Raw genomic sequence first — 23,446 nt, forward strand, 5'->3', positions numbered from 1 at the left:
TGGGACTTCTGGCCAGCCCGAGTCTTCTGCCTGTTCCCTCAGTGGCACTTCTGTTTATTGTTATATTGTACTCTCCTAAATGCTTAGTACAGTGCTTTGCACACAGTAAGTGCTCAATAAATAACAATTGAATGACGATGGCCTCCCCTTTTGCCATACCTGTCACCCAAAAAGGGTGGGAAAGAATTCCCCATGTTATTGAGATGAGGAGAACAGTGACAGCTATACTTTGTCAACTGTTTTAGAAATAATCTCACCTAGGCTCTAATCTTTCTAAGGCTGGAGTCTGAACGTGATGATAAAGAAGAGAAAACAGAGAACGAGGTGATAGCCGGGAACAGGGGTGATGGTGAGATGAGGGTAAGGGAGCCCCAATAAAGTTGTAAAGTCACACTGAATTAATTAACCACCCTTATCTCCCCAGGTCTTCAACGCCCCCTACCCCTACCTCTCCAACACACACTTACAGACACACACACAACATCTTCACATCACCCAGTTTAAGAAGCACTGTTGTAGAGCATTTTGGATTCATCCTATGGTGCTAATTAATCATTCTCTTTGAATATTAGGGAGTTCTTTGATCATTAAAATGCATCCAGTGTCGCGCCTTAATCAATATATCCTTACACTAGCCATGCAAACAAGCGTTTGTTCGCTTCCAGGGTATTTATAATTGCAAGCAAGGGCAGACGAACAAATGAATTGTGCCTGAAGGACAAGGATGAACTCTATTATGAGTTTCTGGGAACAGGAATTGTTATTCAGCTGCTTTCCCTCCCTTTGCCATAACTAACTACTGGCGTTGGACCAGAAATCCTTAACTTGACTTGCTGGGGCCATCCCTGCCCCTATAGCCCTGCCTCTGGGTCAGTCTTTGCCAGTATACCTCAAAGGGAAGAAGTGAACATTTTCACCCTTTCTGTGCATATTTACCATCCCGCTGTAGTGGGGTTCAAAGCTGGGAACTGCTCCCCGCAGCTCCTCTGGCTCCCTCTTCCCAGTGCCACTGCACTCACTTTAAAAACAAACTGTACCACACACACAAACCTTTTAAGGTTGAGGTAGAGGCAGGTTCTCCCAAAGATGAGTGTACGTCTCCTCAACTTGTTAATCAGTTACCCCTTCCCGGGTCACTGAGAGGAATTGGAGCTTCCGACCTGGCCTGCCCAAGGAGATCCAGGCTTTGATTCTCCTCCTCCTCTCCTTCTCCTCCTCCCTTTCATCCCTTCCCTCCCTTTAAAGAAGCAGCGTGGCTCAGTGGAAAGAGCACGGGCTTGAGAGTCAGAGGTCATGGGTTCAAATTCCAGATCCGCCACTTGTCAGCTGTGTGACTGTGGACAAGTCACTTAGCTTCTCTGTGCCTCAATGACCTCATCTGTAAAATAGGGATGAAGACTGTGTGCCTCATGAGGGACAAGCTGATTACCCTGTATCTACCCCAGCATTTAGAACAGTGCTCTGCACATAGTAAGCCCTTAACAAATACCAACATTATTATTATTATTTCATCCCTTCCCACTGCCTCCACCGCCTCTGGCTAGTTTAGGTGTTCCCCAACCAGATTTCCTTTCTCCACACATGATAGGAAAGACCCCCTCCAGTGAACTTCAGAAGACACTTCCCCTGCAAAGTAAGTTCAGACCTTTGATTTAGGACAGGAAGAGGTGGGGGAAGCGCGGGGAGGGGCGGACATAGTTGTCTCCTCCCTTCCCCACCGGACGATAGTCTTCCATCAGGGATGCTGGATGAGCCCTGGTATTGAGGCTTCAAGACCGAGAATCTGCTGAGAGGAATCGATTCTGGTAGCAGTTTCTTGGCCGGCGGCCTCACACTTTCGTGTCCCGGCAAGCCTTGTTCCTGCCAGGGCCCGGAGCGCAACGGTGGGTAGATGGGCAGGGATGCCGCCCGTCTCCCAAATCCCAGAGCAGAGAACTCGTCCACTGCCCCTCCCAGCACACAGGATGCGCGTACCCTAACAGCCCCCACAGTGGATAGGCTTTTCAAATATCCAAAGCCTAGTTTCTCTGCATACGTTTTCAAAATATTTCTAACTCGCCTATACTTCTGGACTCCGTAGGACATGGGACCTTTTTACAGCCAACTTCCCAAATGGTGTGGTGATACACAATGCACCCCAAGCCACACGGCGACTAGAGATATGAAAAAGTTTTGAGAGTTGGTTTTCTGGGTTTTTTTAATGATGTCTTTTAAGCTCTTACTGTGTGTCAAACACTGTTCTAAATGCTAGGACAGGTACAAGTTAATTAGGATGGTCACAGTCCCTGTCCTGCAAGGGGCTCACAGTCTAAGGAGGGAGTAAAATCCCCATTTTACATTGAGGAAACAGGCACAGAAGTTAAGTGACTTCCACTAGGTCACGCAGCAAGCATTTTTTTCAGAGCTGGGATTAGATTCCAGGTCCCCCGCCTCCCAGCGTGTCTTAGTGGAAAGAGCTTGGGTTCGGGAGTCAGAAGTTGTGGGTTCTAATCCCGGCTCCATCACTCATCAGCCGTGTAACCTTGAACAAATCACTTAACTTCTCTTGCCTCGGTTACCTCATCTGCAAAATGGGGATTAAGAATGTGAGCTCCATGTGGAACAATCTGATTACCTTGTATCTACCCCAGTGCTTAGAACAGTGCTTGGCACATAGTGCTTAACAAATACAATCATCATCGTCATCTTTCCAATAGGCCACGCTACTTCTTTGTAAGAGGCAGATTGACTGCAGCACTTAAAAGGCTGAGGTTTCTGAACCTCACAATAGGTTTATTATAAACTGGGGGGTCCCATTAATGAAAGACCCTCTTTCCAAAGTGACTTTGCTTTCTTCACTTTTAGCAGTACCCGATTTGAGCCCCCGTCTACTCCCCCAATCATCTTGTTCCTTCCACTTTCCGTCGGCAGTGACGGAAAAATCCAAAGAACCTTTTCCCCCGAGTCTCCTCTGCCCTCAACTGCACCTCCCTGCTTGGGTGTGTTTTGATCAAATGCTCTTTTGCCTCAGTTTTTGTCTAAACCATTCTGACAGAAACCGTGCTCTTTAGCAAACAGGCCTCATCTGACTGGCATAAAAGATTGGAAACCTGCTGGGGAGAAATATTGGTCTGCGGGTGCTCCGGGAACATGGTGGTAATATTATGGAGCAAAATGCAGCAGCCTAAATTTTTAATTGAGGCTGCATATTGCAACAGTCTAACAGGTCGTCTTTCTCTTGAGGGGCAGCCCTGAATTGGAACCGGGCCTTTCACCCTGGGTTACTGGCTTTTCTTGGATCTGTTGCAATTGTGTTGGAAGTCATGTCGATGGGGCTTATTGGCTGTAAGTGATGGGAGGACAACCTTTTCAAGGCCACCAGCCAGGCAAGTGTTTAGAAGAGGGAAGCTGCAGTTATTAAGAGCAGAGGCCAATGGTAATGCCATGGCGAGGCTGGAAATTTAAAGAGTGGATGTCGACCCTCTCTTGGGAATGTTATATGATGCATATGGCACATAGAGTATTTTGGAATAAAGGACCTGTTTTAACAGTGCCCTATATTCAGAGTACTGGGTACTTGTGTGTGGTAGGAGTTGATATGTAAACTGTTGTTTCAGCATGAAATGTTACTGTTATTTAAATGGTGCTTTTCATGCTTCTGAATTTTTACCTTTTAAGAGCGATGAACGGGAGCACTAATAACAGTGTGATTAAAAGCCCAATTACTTGCTGTCTGTGTGAAAAGGAGAAATTATCCTTTAGTTCTTTTGCTTTGTTATTTTTCAACCTTTGCATTGTCAGGTTCATGCAGCGGCTATTCCTCACGGATGACAAGAAGTCCGTACAGTTTGAACTCCAGAGTTTAGCTGTCTTGGTGTTATTCATGGCGAGAAATGCTTTTGACTAAAATGGCTTTTGGTAGCCCGCTCTAGACTCTGATAAAATATAATGGAATCACTGGGCTGAGAGCAAGCATGAAAAGGCTCAGTGCCAGATGGATTTTTTTTTCAAGAGAATTTTGCTATTTTTGCAGTCTGAATATATGATTATAGTTAAGGTTGCAAAGATAGCAATAAACAAAATAAGGCATGTGTATGTATATACTAAGGGACCACTGTTCTTGCTTCAACATCTTGAGGAGTCTATAGTAATTGTAGGCAGAAGACCTGAGCTCCATTCCTGGCTCAGCCGACTCGGAGGCTTTCAGCAAGCCATTCATTCATTCATTCGATCATATTTATTGAGCGCTTAATGTGTGCAGAGCACTGTACTAAGTGCTGGGGAGAGTACAGTGCAACACTAAGCCATTGAATAACTGAACTATACAGTCCATTTATACAGGTGACCACTCTTGGAAGCATTTATGGGCTGTATTTATTTTAATGTAGAATGAAGGTGTGGGATGACTGGCGGTTTGTTTTTTTTTAATATTATTCTCTCTCTTCCCTGAGCCATGAAGTAGGTAGGTAATGTAGGCCCACTCCACTGACCCATCTGGGCTCCGTGAATTCTCCCATTATTATCATTGATGTCCCCCTTTTGACTAGATGAATATACTCCTGTTTTTTGGGCTCCTAAAAGAGTGTTAGAAAAATTAGTATAGTCTATTGGAGACAAAACCAAGGTGACTCTCTTGTGTTTGAATTCCAAAGAAATTCTGGTTTTCTTTCCTCTCACACACTTTTCTTTGTACCTTCAATAATGCAGTGGTTTCGAAGATAGCCACTCCTTCAGCATCAGTATTGCTTCATGACAGCCTGTTGTGTTTATTTTTAATAATCAATTGTATTTATTAAGCACTTACTGTGTGCAGAGTACTGTACTAAATGCTTGGGAGGGTACAGTATAGCAGACACATTCCCTGCCCACAACAAGCTTGTAGCCTAGATGGGGAGACTGATTTTAATATGTATGAATATACATTTTATATGTGTATATATATAACTAATATAAATGAATAATCTGTACATCAACTAGAAGAGTTGCAGTGTTAAAAGGGGACCGGTAAATATTATATACTTACAGAATATGGAGTGAAGATTCTCTAAGCTGTTGACCAGGTTTTCTTTTTAACCTAAACCCTGAGATATATCTCGGTGGTTAGAATTCTCTCTGACAAAACTCTCAGTGATGATCTGCGGTTATCCCTGTGAATTTTTTCCTGTCACCATGGTTCTCTGGTGCTCAAAACTATTTCTCAAAGCTCAATGTGTTTCTCAAATTAGAGGTCATGGAGATCCAAACAGATGTTTAGTGGCAGCAGCAAATTGCAGGCTAGAGGTGACACAGGCAGTCCCACCATTCCCTCCGCCTCCTGGGAAACTTCCTCAGGCTCAATCAATCACTGGTATTTTTCGAGCGCTTCCTGGATGCAGAGTAATGAACTACACCCTTGGAAGAGCACAATCATCAGTACTTTTTTTGCAGTCACGAATGGATAGTCTTTTTTTTTCTTCTTTTTATTGGAGGGGGGGATAGGGCATGGGGATTCTCAAGAGAGTCAAATGAAGAGGAAGATAAGCGAATCCTGGCCTAGGGCAAAGATTTCTGGGAGGAGAAGGCCCTCTTTTCTTTTCTCTATTCCTTTGGGTCATCTCAGCTTACGTGTTAGGGATCGGCAAGGTTTAGGGCACTTCAAGTGTTAAGGATTATCTCGGACAAAAGTAGACTTGCACTAAAATGGATTTTTTTCTGACAAGATCATTCAGACCATAGGACATTTGAGTCTCCGTTCATTGTAAGAGTTCGGTGCTACTGGTATAGAAATAATGTGTTTCTTTCCCTTTGGTACTTTGTCATCTCCGGATTGTGAATATTTCTCTGAGTAGTTTGACTCAGTTTCCCTCTGGGGAAGATTCTTTTGTAATTAATGTGCTTTTCAGTGCATCTTTGGGCAATGGGACATCTCCCTTTGAACTTGGGAGACTCTATTAGCCACATTCTCCTGTCTTTGAATGCTATTCAAGTGCACCATTTAAAATGTCAGTCCAGTCAGATTGGTAGAACAATAGCTGTTATTTTTCTGAAGAGCAATGACTATAAATGTTTTGGTAAGGACAGATCATCAGTGAAATCTGTAGGGTATCACTCTGCAGAAAGAAACCTAGAAGTGATTATTTTACTATAATAAATGGATTGACATTTTTTAGCCATTTCCTGGGATATGCCTCTAAACAATCCTGAGATCAAGGCATTTTTTTCTAGTGTATGTGTGTAGGTATACAGCTACTTCATTCAATCGTATTTATTGAGCGCTTACTGTGTAGAGAGCACTGTACTAAGCACTTGGAAGAGTATAATATAACAATAAACAGACACACTCCCTGCCCATGATGAGCTGGTTCAAATAATGAATTTCTATGAAATTGGGGCGCAGTGGTCCTTGCGACGCTACGAATCAGGATTGAGCAAGATTGGATTCAGCCCACCAGTCAAACTATTAGGGCTCCTTTCTGTGGCCCAAGGCTTCCTCTGGGGTACATAAAAGGGCCTCAGAAAAACTCATCTGGACTCTCAACTGAGTTTATACCTGCATTCCTCATTAGATCATAAGGCAAGTGGGTTTTGCTTCTGGTACACTCTCCGTAAGGTGCTCTGCACTCAGGAGTTCAGTAAATACCATCAATGGATGGGTCGATTGACGTAAATCAGTGAGGTGCCTGTTCTCATCCCTTTCCCCCATCTCCTTCTCCATTCCGGTAGGTGTACCGGCACTCGACCAGGAGAGACTGGAATGGACGTAACAAGCCGCTGCACTCTCGGAGACCCCAACAAGTTACCAGAAGGGGTTCCTCAACCTGCTCGCATGCCCTATGTCTCAGACAAACACCCTCGACAAACTTTAGAAGTCATCAACCTCCTGCGGAAGCACCGGGAGCTGTGCGATGTGGTGTTGGTCGTAGGCGCCAAGAAGATCTATGCCCATCGAGTCATCCTGTCAGCCTGCAGTCCCTACTTTCGAGCCATGTTTACAGGAGAACTGGCGGAGAGCCGCCAGACTGAGGTAGTGATCCGGGACATTGACGAAAGAGCCATGGAGCTGCTGATTGACTTTGCATACACGTCTCAGATCACGGTGGAAGAGGGTAACGTCCAAACTCTTCTGCCCGCTGCTTGTCTTCTCCAGTTGGCAGAAATCCAGGAAGCCTGCTGTGAGTTCTTAAAGAGACAACTAGATCCTTCCAACTGCCTGGGCATCCGGGCGTTCGCCGACACACACTCGTGCCGGGAATTGCTGAGAATTGCGGACAAGTTCACCCAGCACAACTTTCAGGAGGTGAGTTGCTTCAGGTGGTTGGAGGTCCTGCCCTGTAAACCAAAATCCATTTTCAGCACAGAAAAAATCAGTGAGGGGAAGGGGGAAAGGGCCCACATTTTGCCAATTAGTGGATTTCAGTTCAGGTCCACACTCTACTCATTCTAGTTACTTCGGTGAAGAGGGCCAGAAGAAGTTATGATAGCCGTGGTTTACTGACAAGGAAAGATGGGAGAGCTGGCCCCTTTGGACAGTTCGATGTTGAAGAGCAGTAGCTTTAGAGAGAGGTCTTGATTTCAACTGCAGAGTTCACCGAGCCGCCACTTTAGGGAGAGCACAGGGGTGTCACAGCTTTTCGAATTTCCAACTCATAATTGCATAGCATCTCCCCCATACATAATGACTCACTGGGCCTCCCTTCGCTGTAGTTTAAAACTGCAGAAATCCCACGGAAGTACTCCTTTCCCTTAGTTTCCCACATAGCTTCCCAGCCCAGCATTACGAAACTAGTCCACCTTTCACGGCCTAGATCAGGCTGACATTTTCCCTCCGAAAACCAGTTCCCCTGCATTTTAGCTCCGAAACAAAACTAGTTCTGCCCTCCATGTTTTTGGACAGGAATCCTTTGGTGTGGGAATAGAGCCTTTTTCTTGCTGTTATCCCAGTTACTTATCCTCACACCAATCTTCAGGGTTATAACCTTCTTGAGTGATGATATCTGACTCTAATTGGCACACAGACGTCATGCTTATTAACTAAAGCTAGGCAACCAGTGTCAGGGGCAAGAGGGTAGGACAAAGAAGAGAAGAGGGGAAGAGAAAACGGCCCTCAAAAAATTGGCTTAAATTCATATGATTCCAGTGAATAAGATCCTATTCATGCTCAGCTTTGTTTAGAGAAACTTAAAACCTGAAATGCAGCAAAATGTCCCAAAACTAATTCTACTGCTATTCAATCCTTTCCCAGAAGGACTTGCTTTATTCATACTCTTGCACTTTTGTGAAAAAGCCTAAAGCCCATCTCAGGAACCAATTTTGAGATCTCCTCAGGTAGGCCAATCCTAAATGGCTTCCTTTCTTCTTCTCATCTAGTTGTCGGAGAGAAGGTTTCCAGCTCTTAAAACAAGGAGCCAACATTTTTAATCCAAAGCTACATATATTTTTTTAAGGAGTGAAAATATGAAAGCACTGTCTTTTGACTAGTGAGTGATTCGGTACAAATATTATGTTGGCAAATTTCCTGGGATAGCAAAATAAATTCACCATTTTAATTTTTTCTGTTTCAGAATTGTTTGGAAATTTAGACACCCACATGATCCATGATTTAATTACTTGGCCACTGAGCTCCCACTGTGATCAGAACACAGGATGGTGACCAGTTTAACAGCCTGGGTCTAAGAAATATTCATTTCCAGTAATGTCTCTGTCACTGCTTTAGAGATGCCCTAAATACCACTCGTGAGTAAAATATGGCCCTCCAATTAATTTAATCTGGCTGTCTGCTACTTCCTGTGGCCACTACTATTTTGTTTCATCCAGCTATAGGTTCAGGTAGCAATTTAGCCCCAACCAACTACAAAAGCCAGTTGCATGTGGGGGCTGCTGTCAGCATCTAGTCAGCCCAGCAGTTGAGAAAGTTGCCTCAGTTGAAAGAGGCTATACTTCTGGTATTTAAAATCCTTTTTTACACGCTCACACGCACACACTCTTTTTCTCTCTCTCTCCTCCCCTCTCCCTCTCTCTTCTTATGATCCAGCCCACAAATGGTTTTTTTTTGGTTATTTGTACAACACTTACTATGTGCTAAGTGCTGGGGTAGATACCGCTAATCAGGTTGGACACAGTCCATGTACCACATGGGGCTCCAGTCTTTAATCTCCATTTTACAGAGAAGGTAACTTAGACATGGAGAAGTAAACTGATTTACCCAAGGTCACACAGCAGACAAGTGGCCAAGCTGGGATTAGAACCAGGGTCCTCTGACTCCCAGACCAGTGCTCTACCCACTAGGCCATGTTGCTTAAGGTTGCTGACAAGCCAGCACAGTTGGTTTCTTCTGTTTATCATTAGGATTTTTTTTTTGGCATGTTCTCATCCAGGCTTGTCAACAGATGTAACCAGAATAATTGTCAAGCAGGGCAATCATCACTTCCTTCCTTTAAGATGGTGGGTTGTTGGTCTGATAACCAGTGACATATCTTATGTTCTTTGCAATCTCTTTAGCTCTAACTGCAAATGACACACATCTTGTTGACTCTCTCAGTCCCCATCTGGACTTGTGCAGTCCAGCAAAAAACACAGATGCTAAATGTACTGATGAGTAAATCCTTTCCTGTCTTCTACAAGTCAGTGGCAACCTGACCTCTGATTAGCCCTCTATGCAGTCATTTAAGGATATTTGCATTTGCCCTTCTCCAGCCTGATTAGAATATTTTACCCTTTCTTCCTTCTCTTTTCTGCCTCCTCTTACTGTTTGGATAATGATACTTTTAGATTGTCTGAAAATATTTTGCTCTATTTCCAGCCATTCCTTATTTTAAACAGTCTACCGACAGACATTTATCTTTAACCTGTGGAGGGGTGAAGGAACAGGAATCTCATCCAAGGATCTTTGGCACATTCTTCATGTTGTGTATGCCTACATATCCCAAAATCAAAATTCACAGAAAAAACAAAATTGAGCTGGTGAGCATAAGAATATCATACTGACTTTTTGAGGGCAAATATTAAAGGTGAGGCCTTAGTGGAGTAGTCAGTCAGTCATATTTATTGCACACTTAATATGTGTAGACCACTGTACTAAGCGCTTGGAAGAGTTCAGTTTAACAATATAACAGACACATTCCCTGCCTACAACAGCTATTCATGTCAAGCACATATCACAACCTACCCATTGCCTTGTGTTTTAAGTCACCTCGTGATCTCGTTAAGTCGTTCTCTTAATATTGTGGTGGGTTCATTTCTAACAGCTCCCCTCAAGAGCTTTGGGCTCTGTAATGCTTATGCATCAATCAGTCGGACAGTTGTATTTATTGAGCGCTACTGTCTGCAGAGCACTGTACTGAGCACTTGGGAGAGTACAAGAAACAGAATCGGTAGACCGTGTTCCCTGCCTATACAAGGAGCTTACAGTCTAGAGCACGCAGAGCAAGTGACACATTGACACATTATCTTTAACCACCTGGTTAGCAGAATCCATGATTACAGCTAAATTTTCAGGGTCCTGACATTTCCTGAGCCGGACGAGGACTTCGATTAAAACAGGCGCAAGATCTGTAGGGTCCTACGTTCCTTAAAGTCAGGTGGCTACTCAATCAACTCCAGCGAGTATGTAATTGATCTTGTGGTCCTCTTGATTATGTTTCTGGCATCCTGAATATCTCCCAATGCATTTTAAAAGACACTTGTAATCAAATATTCAAATGATTGTGTTCCTGGGCGTCTGCGGCTGAGCACTCTGACTTGTTGATGAGAGTGAGAATAAACCTGACCCAGGAGAGTGTCCGTCATTTGCAGTAGAAATTTTACAACGGAGTGTCCGAGCTCTTCCTCGTGGACTGCTCATGGGACAGATGGAAATTTCATCTTTTCTTGTCCTGCGGGCAAGGGCAATAGCAGCTTAGGCAACAGACCTCTGCAGGGCGTCCGATCAGCAGCCTGAAGAGGGCAGGCGTTAAGAGGGCTCCAAGTTCCCCAGCAGTGTGAGACAACTGCATTGTCGTCTCGCCTTCTGCCCCAAGTTGCTCCATGTCTTCAGCATGGGAGAAATGATGAACAGGTCTACAGTTTGTCACTGGCTTGTTTGTCTGAGCGGGTCAGTCCTTGGGGGGCTCTGGTGTCCTTCTCTGGGTATTCACACTTGGTAATGCAAGCATTTTGCTCTAAAACTCCTTTTCTTTCTTTCTCTCTCTCTCTCTCTCCTTTTACTGTGTATATATTTAGACAGAGAGGTGGGATCAGCTCACCAGACTAGTCCCTTCATGTTCCTGCCACAAGGCAGTTCCCATTTAGCAGCAGATCCGTCTTTGCAAGGTTTTCCTAGTTTTCTGTTTGCCACTAGTAATAGATTTCCAAAACTGTTATTCGGGTTGTTTTGTGTGTTTGTCTTTAATAAAGCTTTTTATTCAGTCATTTTTTTTCCCTTTGGAAAGTATTTGATGGCAGAAATGCACATTTTTGTAATAGTTTTATTATTAATTGACTTACGTCTTTATTTTACCGAACAAAAGGCAAACTCTAATTCCTGCTCTTGAGCAGTTTGTTCTCTTCCTAGTCTCTTGGAGAATTTTTTTCTCTTTTACGTGCCACCATCTGATGCTGGTTTGAACAGTATTCCAGCTTAGAATGTGGAGTCTTAAGAACAAATAATTTTCTGAGTATACCAACGTTTTTCTCTCATTTTTACCCACCTTTGAATAGGTGATGGAGAGCGAAGAGTTCATGCTGCTTCCAGCCAATCAGCTCATTGATATCATATCCAGCGATGAGCTGAATGTTCGCAGCGAAGAACAAGTGTTCAATGCAGTGATGGCGTGGGTCAAATACAGTATCCAAGAGAGGCGTCCTCAGCTACCCCAGGTAATAATAGCTACGTGCTTGAGCAAGCAGCTGCTTTTATATCAGATGAATTTTAAACTTGGCAGATGGAGAATAGAAAAGGAATTTCACTTCCTCCTCCCTGGCCTGAAGGGTCACTGGCACTTTTCAGAGCCGGGCTAATTAATGGGCTAGGGTGATTTAGGTTTGTGATGGCCAGTCAATCAGTAGTTTTTATTGAGCACTTTCTGTGTGCTGAGCAAAGTACTGAGGGCTTGGTAGAACACAATAGCGTTGATAGATATGATCCCTGACCCCAAGAAACTTACAATCTAGTCGGGGAGGCAGGCATTAAAATAAATTACAAGTAGGGGGAAATAACAGAGTTTAAAGATATGTACATAAGTGATGGAGTTGGTGGGGAAGGGAGGGAGTATCCAAGTGCTTAGGGAATCTGGAAGTGCTGAAGTAGGTAGAGGGAATAAGGTGGGAAGGTGTGAGATTAATCAGGGAAGGCCTCTTGAAAGAGATGTGATTTCAAAAGGGCTTTGAAGCTGGGGAGAGCAGTGATCTTCCAGCTTTTTCAAGAGGGAGGGTGTGAGCAAGAATTTGATGGCAGAAAAGTTGAAAAAAGGCACAATGAGTAGATTGGCTTGAGAGGAACAAAACATGCAATATGAGTGTAATAGGAAAGGAGTGAGGATAAGTAGTGGGGAAAGTGAGCTGATCAAATGCCTTGAACCCAAGGAGTTTTTGTTGATGCAGAGGGAAGTGGGCAACCACTGGAGGCTTTTGGGGAGTGGGGAGATAGTCACAAAATGACATTTTAGAAAAGTGATCCAGGCAACAGAGTGAAGTAAGGACTGGAGAGGAGGAAGAGTGGAGTCAGGGAGGCCAATGAGGAGGCTGATGTCATAGTTGAGTCAAGACATCAAAAGTGCTTGGACTGGTAGGTTGGAAGTTTGGACAAAGAGGAAGGGAGGATTCTGGAGATGTTATGAAGAAAGAACCGGTAGGATTTGGTGACTAAGTATGAAAGAGAGAGAAGGAGTCAAGGTTATTAATAATAATAATGGTATTTGTTAAGCACTTACTATATATCAGGCACTGTACTAAGCTCTGGGGTGGATACAAGCAAAGCAGGTAGGACACAGTCCCTGTCCTGCGTAGGACTCAAAGTCTTAATCCCCATTTTACAGATGACATAACTGAGTCACAGATAAGTGAAGTGACTTGCCCAAGTCCATACAACAGACAAGTGGTGGAGCCAGGGTTAGAACCCATGACCTTCTCATTCCCAGGCCTGTGCTATGTCCGCTACACCATGCTGCTTCCCTTGGATAACGCCACGGCTGTCCACTTGAGAACAGATAGGATGGTGGTGGTGTCAACACTGATGGTAAAGTGAGGAAGTTGAGCCTCCCATTTTGCCCCTGATCACCTTATTCCCACCTGTACCCTCCTTTCTACCCAGCTTCAAATAAAGCTAGATTGAGCATAGAATGGTTGAGAACCTGATGGGTTGTTTGTGTTAAGAGACTGTTACTCTTGTCCTTCCTCTGGACAGCATGGAAATCCTGATGCCTTGGTTTTGGTGCAGGGATGTTGTGAAGGATTTCTCAGGTTAATTTTTTTAAATCTAGTAGCAAATTCTGCTCAAAGCTCAAGATGGCCATTCTGAAATGGCACAGAACTCCGGAAGCAAAACGTTGCACTCGGTGAAAAAACTGTGAATTCCCTGATCCTCCCACATCAATGGTTAAAATGGGTTAAATGTCATTTACCATTATGCGAACTTTCCCCCTCTGTGTAGTTTTCTTGTGTGGCCATTTTAATTTGATCTGGAAATGGCTGGAAGAAAAGCTTCAGAAAAGGAAGGTCCTGGGACTGGCCCTCTGTTGAATCACCCCTTGTGAACTAAAAGAGTGATCCAAATGATAAAATCCAATAATGGTGTGGGGTTTTTTTTTTCTTTTTTGCCTCCTAGGTGCTGCAGCATGTTCGTTTGCCTTTACTTAGCCCCAAGTTCCTGGTGGGAACAGTAGGCTCTGACCCTCTCATTAAAAGTGATGAAGAATGCAGGTGAGTGAGTCCCTGGAGGCAGAAACAAAACATTCCCATTTCCCCCTAATTTCAATATCTGTTGCCTTAGTATTTTATTAGTTGTTTGTGCTGAACCTCAGGCAGTGTTAAAGGAATCTCTTCTGGGGCAGGATTAAGAAAGGAGATAGATGAGAAAAGGATTGGATTCTCATATCCCATTTCATTTGTTGTTTTTTTGTGGATAATGCTTATTAATGTATAAGTGGCAATCAACAAGTTGTGTTTATTGAGCACTTACTGTATGCAGAGTACTGAAACCTAAATGTGGATTCCAAGATTTCAGTATAAGTGTGTGTTTGAGGAGGCTGTTGGCTGTTAGCACCTGATAAATTTTCTTTGCTGAGGTGAAATTAGTTAAGATCCTACCTTCTGGAGAACTCGATGTTTGGCTTCAAGCCCTTAAGACTGTACTTTTCAGGTTCATTTTTCTATAAAGATGTTAGGAGAGTAAGTAGTGGATAAAATCTATCAGTCGGTGGTATTTCCTGAGCACTGTACTAAGTGTTTGGGAGTGTATAATACAACAGAATTAGCAGATTCAATCTCTACCCATAACAAAATGGTCCCAACTCTAGCCATACCTGAATTTGGCAATGTGGGCATTTGCTTAGCATAGACCCAGAGGAAGCAAAAGGTACTTTTTGAATATTTTCCTGTGACCTAGAGAGGGGGACTTGGGTTGATCCACAGTTGATCATCATCTGTCATGGCATGTGAAGGGGAAGGAGGAGGCTCTCTAGATTGTAAGCTTGTTGTGGGAAGGCAACGCTTCTGCCAACTCTGTTGTAGTGTACTGTCAAGTGTGCTGCAAACTGTAAGCGCTTGATAAATATCCCTGATTGACTAGAGAAACAGATTTTATTTGCACCAGCAAAGAGAGGATCCATTTGCTCTTGAGAGTATTTAAGAGCCACTGATGCACAAACTGTATGTCTCGGGATGTCACATTAGTAGATTTCTTTCCTTTGGGATATCCCAACCCGGAAGTTTGGGGGGGGTTATGTATTCTCCTTTGTAGAATTGCCAGATAAATTCTCAGAGCAGTGAGAGAACATTTCTGTGGGAACCAGGCCACCAATCAATATTTAAAGACATTTGTATTTATTAATAAAAATACATTCTTGACTCAAAAGGATCATTCCTGTTCATCTCATTTGTAAAACCTTTCTGCTCTGTCAGAATTTAACAATGTGCATTTAAAAAAGCAGATATCCTGAAGGAACTATGACTGAATTCATAGACCAATGAATTTTTGTCTGTCAATTTTGAATCCAGATGAAACGTTTGCATGTTGAATTTCAAGCTAAAGCTAAGTCAAAATCAGGATCAGTCAGCCAATCACTGGTATTTATTGAGCACTTACTGTGTGCTGAAAGGGTCCCTAGCCATACCTGAATTTGGCACTGTGGGCATTTGCATAACATAGACCCAGAGAAAGGAGAAAGTTCTTTTCAAGTATTTTCATGTGACTGCAGAGAAGGGGACCTGGGTTGATCCATAGATGATAATCAACTGTCATTTATTGAGCACTTACTATATTAAGCACTTGGGAGAGTACATTACAACAGAGTTGGTAGACATGTTCCATGCCTGCAAGGAGATTACAGTCTAGAGAGGGAGGATTGGAATGGAAATGCACTCATTTTTGCCAGGGTGTGTGTCATCATTTCCTGCTTGGGCTCTATTGTTCTTAAGGAATCAGGGTTTGTTTGTCTGATTATGCGAGCCAGTCAGGATTCAACAAGCGATGTGTCAGAAGAAACAATTTGTTCGTATAGGTGACACCAGATATGAGGGGCACTTCTAGGTTTGGAAAGAAGCAGCTGCTCTGCTCAGGAAAACTGGTGTGTTGTCAGCTTGCCATCTTATAGGGTCATCTGCAATGTGTCAGTCAGTCAATCATATTAGAGCGCTTACTGTATGCAGAGTGCTTTACTGAGCTCTTGGGAGATTACAGTATAACAATAAACTCTGTGTGTGTGTGTGTGTGTGTGTGTGTGTTGTGTATGTCCTTTGAAATTTGCTGCCATTTGTGACTGGATTTGATTTGTACTTGCTCTTATTTGCCAAATATATTCTTGAGCTAAACTGGTTTTGGTAATGACAGTGTTCCATAGACACTGAAATAAACGTTGCCTTTTCTTTCCAGAGATCTGGTGGATGAAGCTAAAAACTATCTGCTCCTGCCTCAAGAACGACCACTAATGCAAGGACCAAGGACCCGTCCACGCAAACCTATTCGCTGTGGGGAAGTTCTTTTTGCAGGTAGAGACCATGTCTATTTACCCTGATTGTGTGGTACAACATTAGATTTCTTTTTTTGCTTCTCTGTATTAACCAGTATGGCACATTGGTTAACTTAATGAAAATGGATGGTGGCCTTCTGATTTGGCCTCTCTCTGTTTCCCTCTGGCCATAATTCTCAATGCATTTATTCCATTCCCTTTGACAGCAGCCATTTCATTCCTGCGGCAGATTCCAAATACTCTTTCTCCTCTGACACCTTTAGTGCCTTTTTCATTAAAATTGAAATCTTGACTCCACTTGGACCATTCCCCAAGTATTGTGCTGTTAATCCATCCCTTCACTTTCAGACAAATTACCACCCCAGCCAAGTGAACTATCCATCACTTTCCGTCATCTGGAATCCACTGACCCAGCTTTCCCAAACTCTTCCCTACTCTCTGGGTCTTGTTCAGGTCGACCAAGTAAATCATTCTCTCTTTTTCAAGGGACTTTGATAGTGTTTGTTCTCGTTTCTGATCCTACCTTCCTTTTCATTTTTCTTCATCCACAGTCTGTTCCTGAGTGGGTTCATTCATTTTCATAATTTAACGTTATAACTATAACCCCTTTGTTTTAACCCCTTAAACGTCTCAATTGTACTCTGACAGCCCTGTCATTTCTTGCCTTCTATAACATTTTCTTCCCATCAACATCTTCATTTTTCACTTTTCCCTTCTGTTCTTATTTTCTATCTGGCTCCTTGATGTTTCCTTCCATTCTCATTCTGCCCCAGTTCAGTCTCCGGACTTCGTAAGAGCTCCCTTTTTTGCAAAGACCTTTTGATCTGCTTTGTTTCTAAGACCCTCTCACTACTTTATATTTTTTATTTAAATGGATTGCTTAAGGAGCTTAGATTGAGAGGCCCAAGGGTTGGAATTGTCTATGTGGCTTCTATGCTGTCCAGACTACACTGTCAACCCTCAGCCAGAAAAAAACAAAAAATTATCTAGCTTGGTTCCTAGTTACATTGTGCTCTGCCACTTTGGAAGCCTTAATGGCTAAAATGCACACATTCAGATCTCTCCTGAAATACCACCTCCTCCAACAAGCACCCTGAAACATATATCATTCATTCATTCAATCCATTCAATCGTATTTGATGGACAGGCTTCTCATGGACACTGGGCCAGGATATCAGAGCTTGGTTCCATTCCTTGAAATTGCTTGTGTGAGCATGATCACAGGCCTTACCTTTCCCAATGCCCCCTCAGTAGGCGGCTGGTGCAGTGGAGATGCTATCTCCAGCGTGGAGCGCTACGACCCGCAAACCAACGAGTGGCGAATGGTGGCTTCAATGAGCAAAAGGCGCTGTGGAGTTGGAGTCAGTGTTCTCGATGACCTTTTGTATGCAGTCGGAGGTCACGACGGATCTTCTTATCTCAACAGTGTGGAAAGGTAAGCGTAAGAAATTTGGGTACCCTCTCTTGCCAAATAGCAAAAATTTTCAGCCTGGGGTTCAAACGGCATTTGATTTGTTCCCGGTCTGTGCCTTGGCACAGAAAGCCAGTGCTGCGATGTAGGAACACCAAACTCACCCCTATGGACAAATGAAACTTCTCAACTGCCACACAGAGGGGAAGGCTTCTCTGTAGCTCTTCTAGTGCATATCCTCAGCCACTCCTCTCTGCTGACCCCTCGGGCCTGACATAGCCCTTTGCAGAAATCCCTGTTTTGTGAGGAGGCAAAGGAAGAAGCAGCACTGAAACTTGAAAAAAAATTTGGAGGAGTTGATGGAGGCAGTGATGCTTGTCCTGAGTGGTTTGGGGTAAGTCGTGCTGGAGGACTGGAGCCAGGGCTAAGTGCCTTCTGGAGGTTTCTCTGAGTTAGTGATGCCAAGGTGATCCTTCCATTAAAAAGTTGCTCAAGGGAAAGCAACGGAAAGGAAGATCTCCTCACAACACTGTGGCAATGTGGTCTAGTGTGCAGGGCATCGGAAGGACCCTCATGAGTTTGGAATCCAATTCCCAGTTCCTTTTGGAACTTTGTGTGACTGTGGGAAAAATCCCTTAGGCCTTCTGGGCTTTGGTTTCCCATCTGTAAAATGGAGAGAGGAATACCTAGCCTCTGTCTTCCTCAAAAGCGCTTTGAAGCGTTCATATGTATAGATATATATATGGTGTGTGTTTCAAATGCACTTTAAGTTCCTTTGAGAGAAAGGCACTGTAAACATGAGGAACTTTTGAACCAGCAGTTATTGGGGCATCTCTCGACCAAGTGGCATATTAAAAGTCTTTTTTTCTTTTTTAAATAGAACCTTTTCCCTTGGAACACTCTTATTCTCCAAAATCTTTCTGATTAGAGGGTAAGAAACAGCCAGGGAAGGAAGAATACTAAAGGAGATCGTTCTCTGACCTTTGCCAAGAAGACAAACATACTCCGCCTTCTGGCATCCCAACACTGTGCTGACTCAGAGTATGCAGCTGTTTTCTTTAATAAACTTGGACTATGGCTAGAATTTAGTTCAGGAGGGAAAGCATTTGAAGCATCTGCTTTAGGGCTAGAATCAAAGATGAAGAATTTCTTCACTATTAGGACTATATTTTAAAGGGGAAACAAAAATAGGTCAAATCCTTTTCTCTGATAAGGCCTCAGTAACCTCAGCCTGAGGTTTCTCTGTGCACGTCAAGTCGACTACCCTGTTGCTTGCCCTTCACAGGTACGACCCGAAAACCAATCAGTGGAGCAGCGACGTGGCTCCTACAAGCACCTGCAGAACCAGCGTGGGAGTGGCAGTTCTTGGAGGCTACCTCTATGCTGTGGGCGGACAGGATGGAGTCTCATGTCTCAACATTGTGGAGAGGTGATTTTTTTTTAAAGGAACATTGTTAAAGAGCTCCAAGAAATGCAGTCCCGATTGCATTTGAGGCAGCGAGGAAAGGGTTAATGGGATTATTCAGGGATCTTGTGGGACATTTCTTCTGTTAATCTGATAATTCCAGGAAGAGTAAACTTGATCTTCCACCAAAAAACAGGCAGTTCACTCTTATCACCCTAGAAAACTATTTAGAATCTTCTGCCTACTTGGAAAACAGGAATTCCAGTCTTTCAAAACCAGTCATTACTTTTATGCTCCACTTCCATTTTGAACATTCTCATTCCCATGAACTTGGACATTAGTGTCCCCATTCTGCAGATGCACAGGGCAACTAAGTGCCACAGAGCAGGTTCTCCTGCTTTTCTCAGATTTTCTAGGGGGTTAAACTTCAAGGCCACTCTATCTTAATGTGCCAGAACCTGTTAGATTGCATTTTGAGTATCAAGTGTCCTTTCACTGGGAATGCCATTAAGGCTATTCATGAAAACCCCAGGAAGGAAATAATCTGTGTCCTTAAAATGATTGAGGAGTGACATTAATGAAATGTTCTCCTTTGGCAAACAGTTTGGTTTAGTATCAGTCAATTGATAGTATTTATTGTTTGCTTACTGTGTGCAGAGCACTGTACTGAGCGCTGGGGAGAGTATAGTATAACAGAGTTGGTAGACACGTTCCCTGCCCAAGAGCTTAATAATGATATTTATCGAGGGCCTGCTGAGTGCAGAGCACTGTAATAAGCGCACTTGGGACGTATAACAGAGCACAAGACACAGTCTCTCCCCACAAAAAGTTTACACTGCCAACAGACACTATGTCCTAAGTGGAGTCAAAAGATCCTGAAAGATCCATTGTTTCCATTTCCTGTTTTCTATTCCCTCTTAAAAAAAAAGAGCCATTTTCCACATCATTTCTCTTGTTCATTACTTTTGACTTAAATCTGCAGGACTGCAGAAAAAAAAACACTTCTATATGGGATGCTGCTCTGCTAAAGTCCCTTTGTTGATTAGAAAACACAACTAGTATTTTCCTTATCTGTAATTTATTTTAATGCCTGTCTCTCCCTGTAGACCGTAAGCTTCTCGTGGGCAGAAATCGTACTTACCAATTCTATTATATTACACTTTCCCAAATGCTTAGTACAGTGCTCTGCATGTAATAAGCACTCAATAAGTACCATTGACTTACTGATTGATTGGTTGACTTTTTCTGCCGGCAGGTATGACCCCAAGGAGAACAAGTGGACTCGAGTGGCTTCGATGAGTACCAGGAGACTCGGCGTGGCCGTAGCAGTGTTGGGGGGCTTTTTATATGCGGTAGGGGGCTCTGATGGGACGTCACCTCTCAATACAGGTACATTCTTCTCCGACTGAACCTCTCTGGAGCCTTGTAAATACTCCTGTCATGTTTCTTTATCTCCACTCCTTCCTATACTGCTGGTGGATTGCCGTAGCAATTGAAAGACTAATTGACCAACATTGGTTCCCTCCCATCCAAAGTCCCTTTAACCTATCAAGCCATAGTATTTACTGAGCACCATAAGCTCTTGGCCAAGCACAGTAGAGTTAATAGATTTGATCACTGTCTTCAAGGAGCTTCCAGTGTAATGGGAGAGACAGATGTGAAAATAAATTATAGATAAGCAGAAGGGAGCAAAAGATATTTCAGGAATTAGTGCTTAAGTAATAGGTGTCTCAGTAGGAACCTGAGTGCTGTGGACAGTTGTGAATGATTGCGTGTTTAGGTGGTGTAGAAATGCTGAAGTGGCAGTTAGGGGGATATTAATTCGGGAGTTAGAGAATAATTGGAGTCAGTCTTATTTACTTTATTTCCACGCCTCATCTCCCAGAGGCATTATGGGAATAGTGGGCAGGAGGTCTGCAATCTGGCAATTCTTGGTGATCCTTGGTGGGGCTGGGGAGGGCTGTATGGTCCCAAGGGAGGAGAAGCCAGTTGGCTTGGGATAGTGACCCAGCATTTACTCAGGAAAGTTGGAGAAGTGGAGTTCTGGACAGATGGACTATCCGGAATGTACGTCCTCAGACAAGGTGTTCCCTGCTCTTGCCATTTTTGCCCCAAGCTTCAAAACCAGCGTTTTGGTTGCACCCACAGAAAGAAATATAGAGCAAAAAGCATGGCCTAGTCAGTCATTAAGTAATTAACCTCGACTTTTCCCAAGTCCTGGGCTACAGGAAAGCCGACCCTATGACTCAGCCTCACAAGATTCGGAGACCCTAGCTCCGCCGAGGTGAGAGGACATCTTCAAAAACAACTCAGCCCCCTTCTTTTTTTTGTCTTTTTCTCCCCAGTGGAACGCTACAATCCCCAAGAGAACCGCTGGCACACAATAGCCCCTATGGGGACGCGGCGGAAGCACCTCGGGTGTGCTGTGTACCAGGACATGATCTACGCAGTGGGAGGCAGAGATGACACGACGGAGCTGAGCAGTGCTGAGAGATACAACCCCAGAACCAACCAGTGGTCTCCAGTAGTGGCCATGACATCCCGCCGCAGTGGAGTGAGTGCCGCCTCTTTTCTCTACCTCTCAGCAGACAGTTAAGCAGAAAGGAGAGAGGTTGTCTCAGAAAAGAGAAATTTGTCTGGTTTCTCCTCCTAGAGAAGTGCTTTGAAAGTGAGAGGCCAGGCTGCGGTGTGAAGTTCCTGCTGCTTAGGTTATGTTGTCGCAGGTCTGTAAGTGCAGAGGGGACACTTTTATGCCGACTGCAACTTGCTAATAATAATAGGGGTATTTCTGAAGCACTTACTATATTTCAAGCACTGTACTAAGCTCTAGGGTTTTTTGTTTTCTTTTTATATGGTATTTGTCAGGTACTTACTATATGTCAGCCACCGTACCAAGTGCTGGGGTAGATACAAGCTAATCAGGTGGGACACAGTCCATGTCCCACATAGGGCTCACAGTCTTAATCCTTATTTGATGGTTAACTGAGACAGAGCAGTTAAGTGACTGGCCCAAGGCCACAGAGCAGACAAGTGGCATAGCTGGGATTAAAGCCAAGCTCCTTCCGACTCCCAGGCTCTTGCTCTATCCATTAGGCCACGCTGCTTCTCAATATAGCATACCGAGAAGGGTTATGATCTATGCAGATCGGACACAATCCCTGCCCTACCTGGGATTGCACAATCTCTTGGGGAGGTAGAACAAGTACTGAATCTCCAGTTTCACCGATGAGGTAACTGAGTCACAGAGATGTTCCTACCTAGACGGGGAGCCCCATATAGGACACTCCATGTCCCATCTGATTATCGTGTACCTACCTTAGTCCTTAGTACAGCGCTTGGCACCAAGTAAGCCCTTAATAAATATTATTACTACAAGTGCTTGAAACAGTGGTCCTTATTAGCCAATAAACCATACTCAATCAATCAATCAATCATATTTATTGAGCACTTACTGTGTGCAGAGCACTGCACTAAGAGCTTGGGAGAGTTCACTGTAACAATATCATATATATATGTATATATATAATATATTCAATGAACAACTGCCTGCTGAATTTAAGTGTCAGGAATTGGTGGGGGGCTGGGGGAGAAGAGGCCTTTAGACATATGTATGACTTCTGGATCTATTGCAATTTTCTCTGAACAAGATTTTACATTTTTTAATAGAACCTTTTTGACAATCCCTTTATCTCCTGTGTTTATATTCTTCTTGAAATTGGGCTTCTTGAGGAAGGAGACATTTAAATAAACTAGAAATAAAAGGTCATCAAAGAAAGCCCTTCTATGAAGAGTTCTCTGAGGAAACAAATGCTTTGTTTTTCACCCAGCCCATGGGTCTGTCTTTCAGGTTGGCCTGGCAGTGGTGAATGGACAGCTCATGGCAGTAGGAGGTTTTGATGGCACTACTTATTTGAAAACAATTGAAGTTTTTGACCCCGATGCTAACACATGGAGGTAATTTTTAGTTTATAAAAGCTGTGCCACTAATCACCAAACGGTTCCAAAGGCTCTTGGTGGGTAGGGGGCTCAGTTCCATCCAGCCTATATTGACTAAGAATATCCCTGGGAGACTTGGAGCCGATGTCTTCCGGGAACCTAGGAAGTCATGGGTGTGAGGTTCCGATGTAATATGCCCACTGGCGAAAGACCAAGTGGTGCTTAGAAGCAGTTGTGTGTGGTCTGATTCTATTCCAATCAGAACTCATCCTGAGCTCAGATTGAAACCCAGCGTTCTCAAGGGTGGCTACTTGAAATTACAGGTGGAGGATAAAATTACTCAGCCAACCTAAACCAATAGCCATTCGGTCAGGCCATCCATCAAGTTAAAGCTAATCTAGACAATTGGGAAATGTACATTTAGACCTCAAACCACACTCTGCTCCAGGATTTCTGAATTTGATCTCATCCTAGGGGACCCCATACCAGAGAAATCCACTTATGTCTAGTGGATAGCTCTTATGGATGCACAGTACACATTCGGGTTTTAGGAGAAACCTCTATGTTAGAAGGGGC

The 23,446-nt window shown here is 43.6% G+C and overlaps 1 protein-coding gene across 1 annotated transcript in view; it reads left to right on the top strand.

Annotated features, from left to right (window-relative positions):
* Positions 1–23,446, top strand: part of KLHL20 (kelch like family member 20) — a 29,276-nt gene that overhangs the window by 4,081 nt on the left and 1,749 nt on the right. The window contains exons 3-11 of the mRNA XM_029080567.2: positions 6,682–7,255; positions 11,653–11,811; positions 13,757–13,851; positions 16,022–16,137; positions 17,370–17,553; positions 18,815–18,958; positions 20,190–20,323; positions 21,280–21,488; positions 22,782–22,888. Coding sequence (XP_028936400.1) covers positions 6,682–7,255; positions 11,653–11,811; positions 13,757–13,851; positions 16,022–16,137; positions 17,370–17,553; positions 18,815–18,958; positions 20,190–20,323; positions 21,280–21,488; positions 22,782–22,888 — 1,722 coding nt within the window. The remainder of the gene's footprint in view (positions 1–6,681; positions 7,256–11,652; positions 11,812–13,756; positions 13,852–16,021; positions 16,138–17,369; positions 17,554–18,814; positions 18,959–20,189; positions 20,324–21,279; positions 21,489–22,781; positions 22,889–23,446) is intronic.

Source organism: Ornithorhynchus anatinus, chromosome 16 (assembly GCF_004115215.2).
Source record: "Ornithorhynchus anatinus isolate Pmale09 chromosome 16, mOrnAna1.pri.v4, whole genome shotgun sequence".
NCBI lineage: Eukaryota > Metazoa > Chordata > Mammalia > Monotremata > Ornithorhynchidae > Ornithorhynchus > Ornithorhynchus anatinus.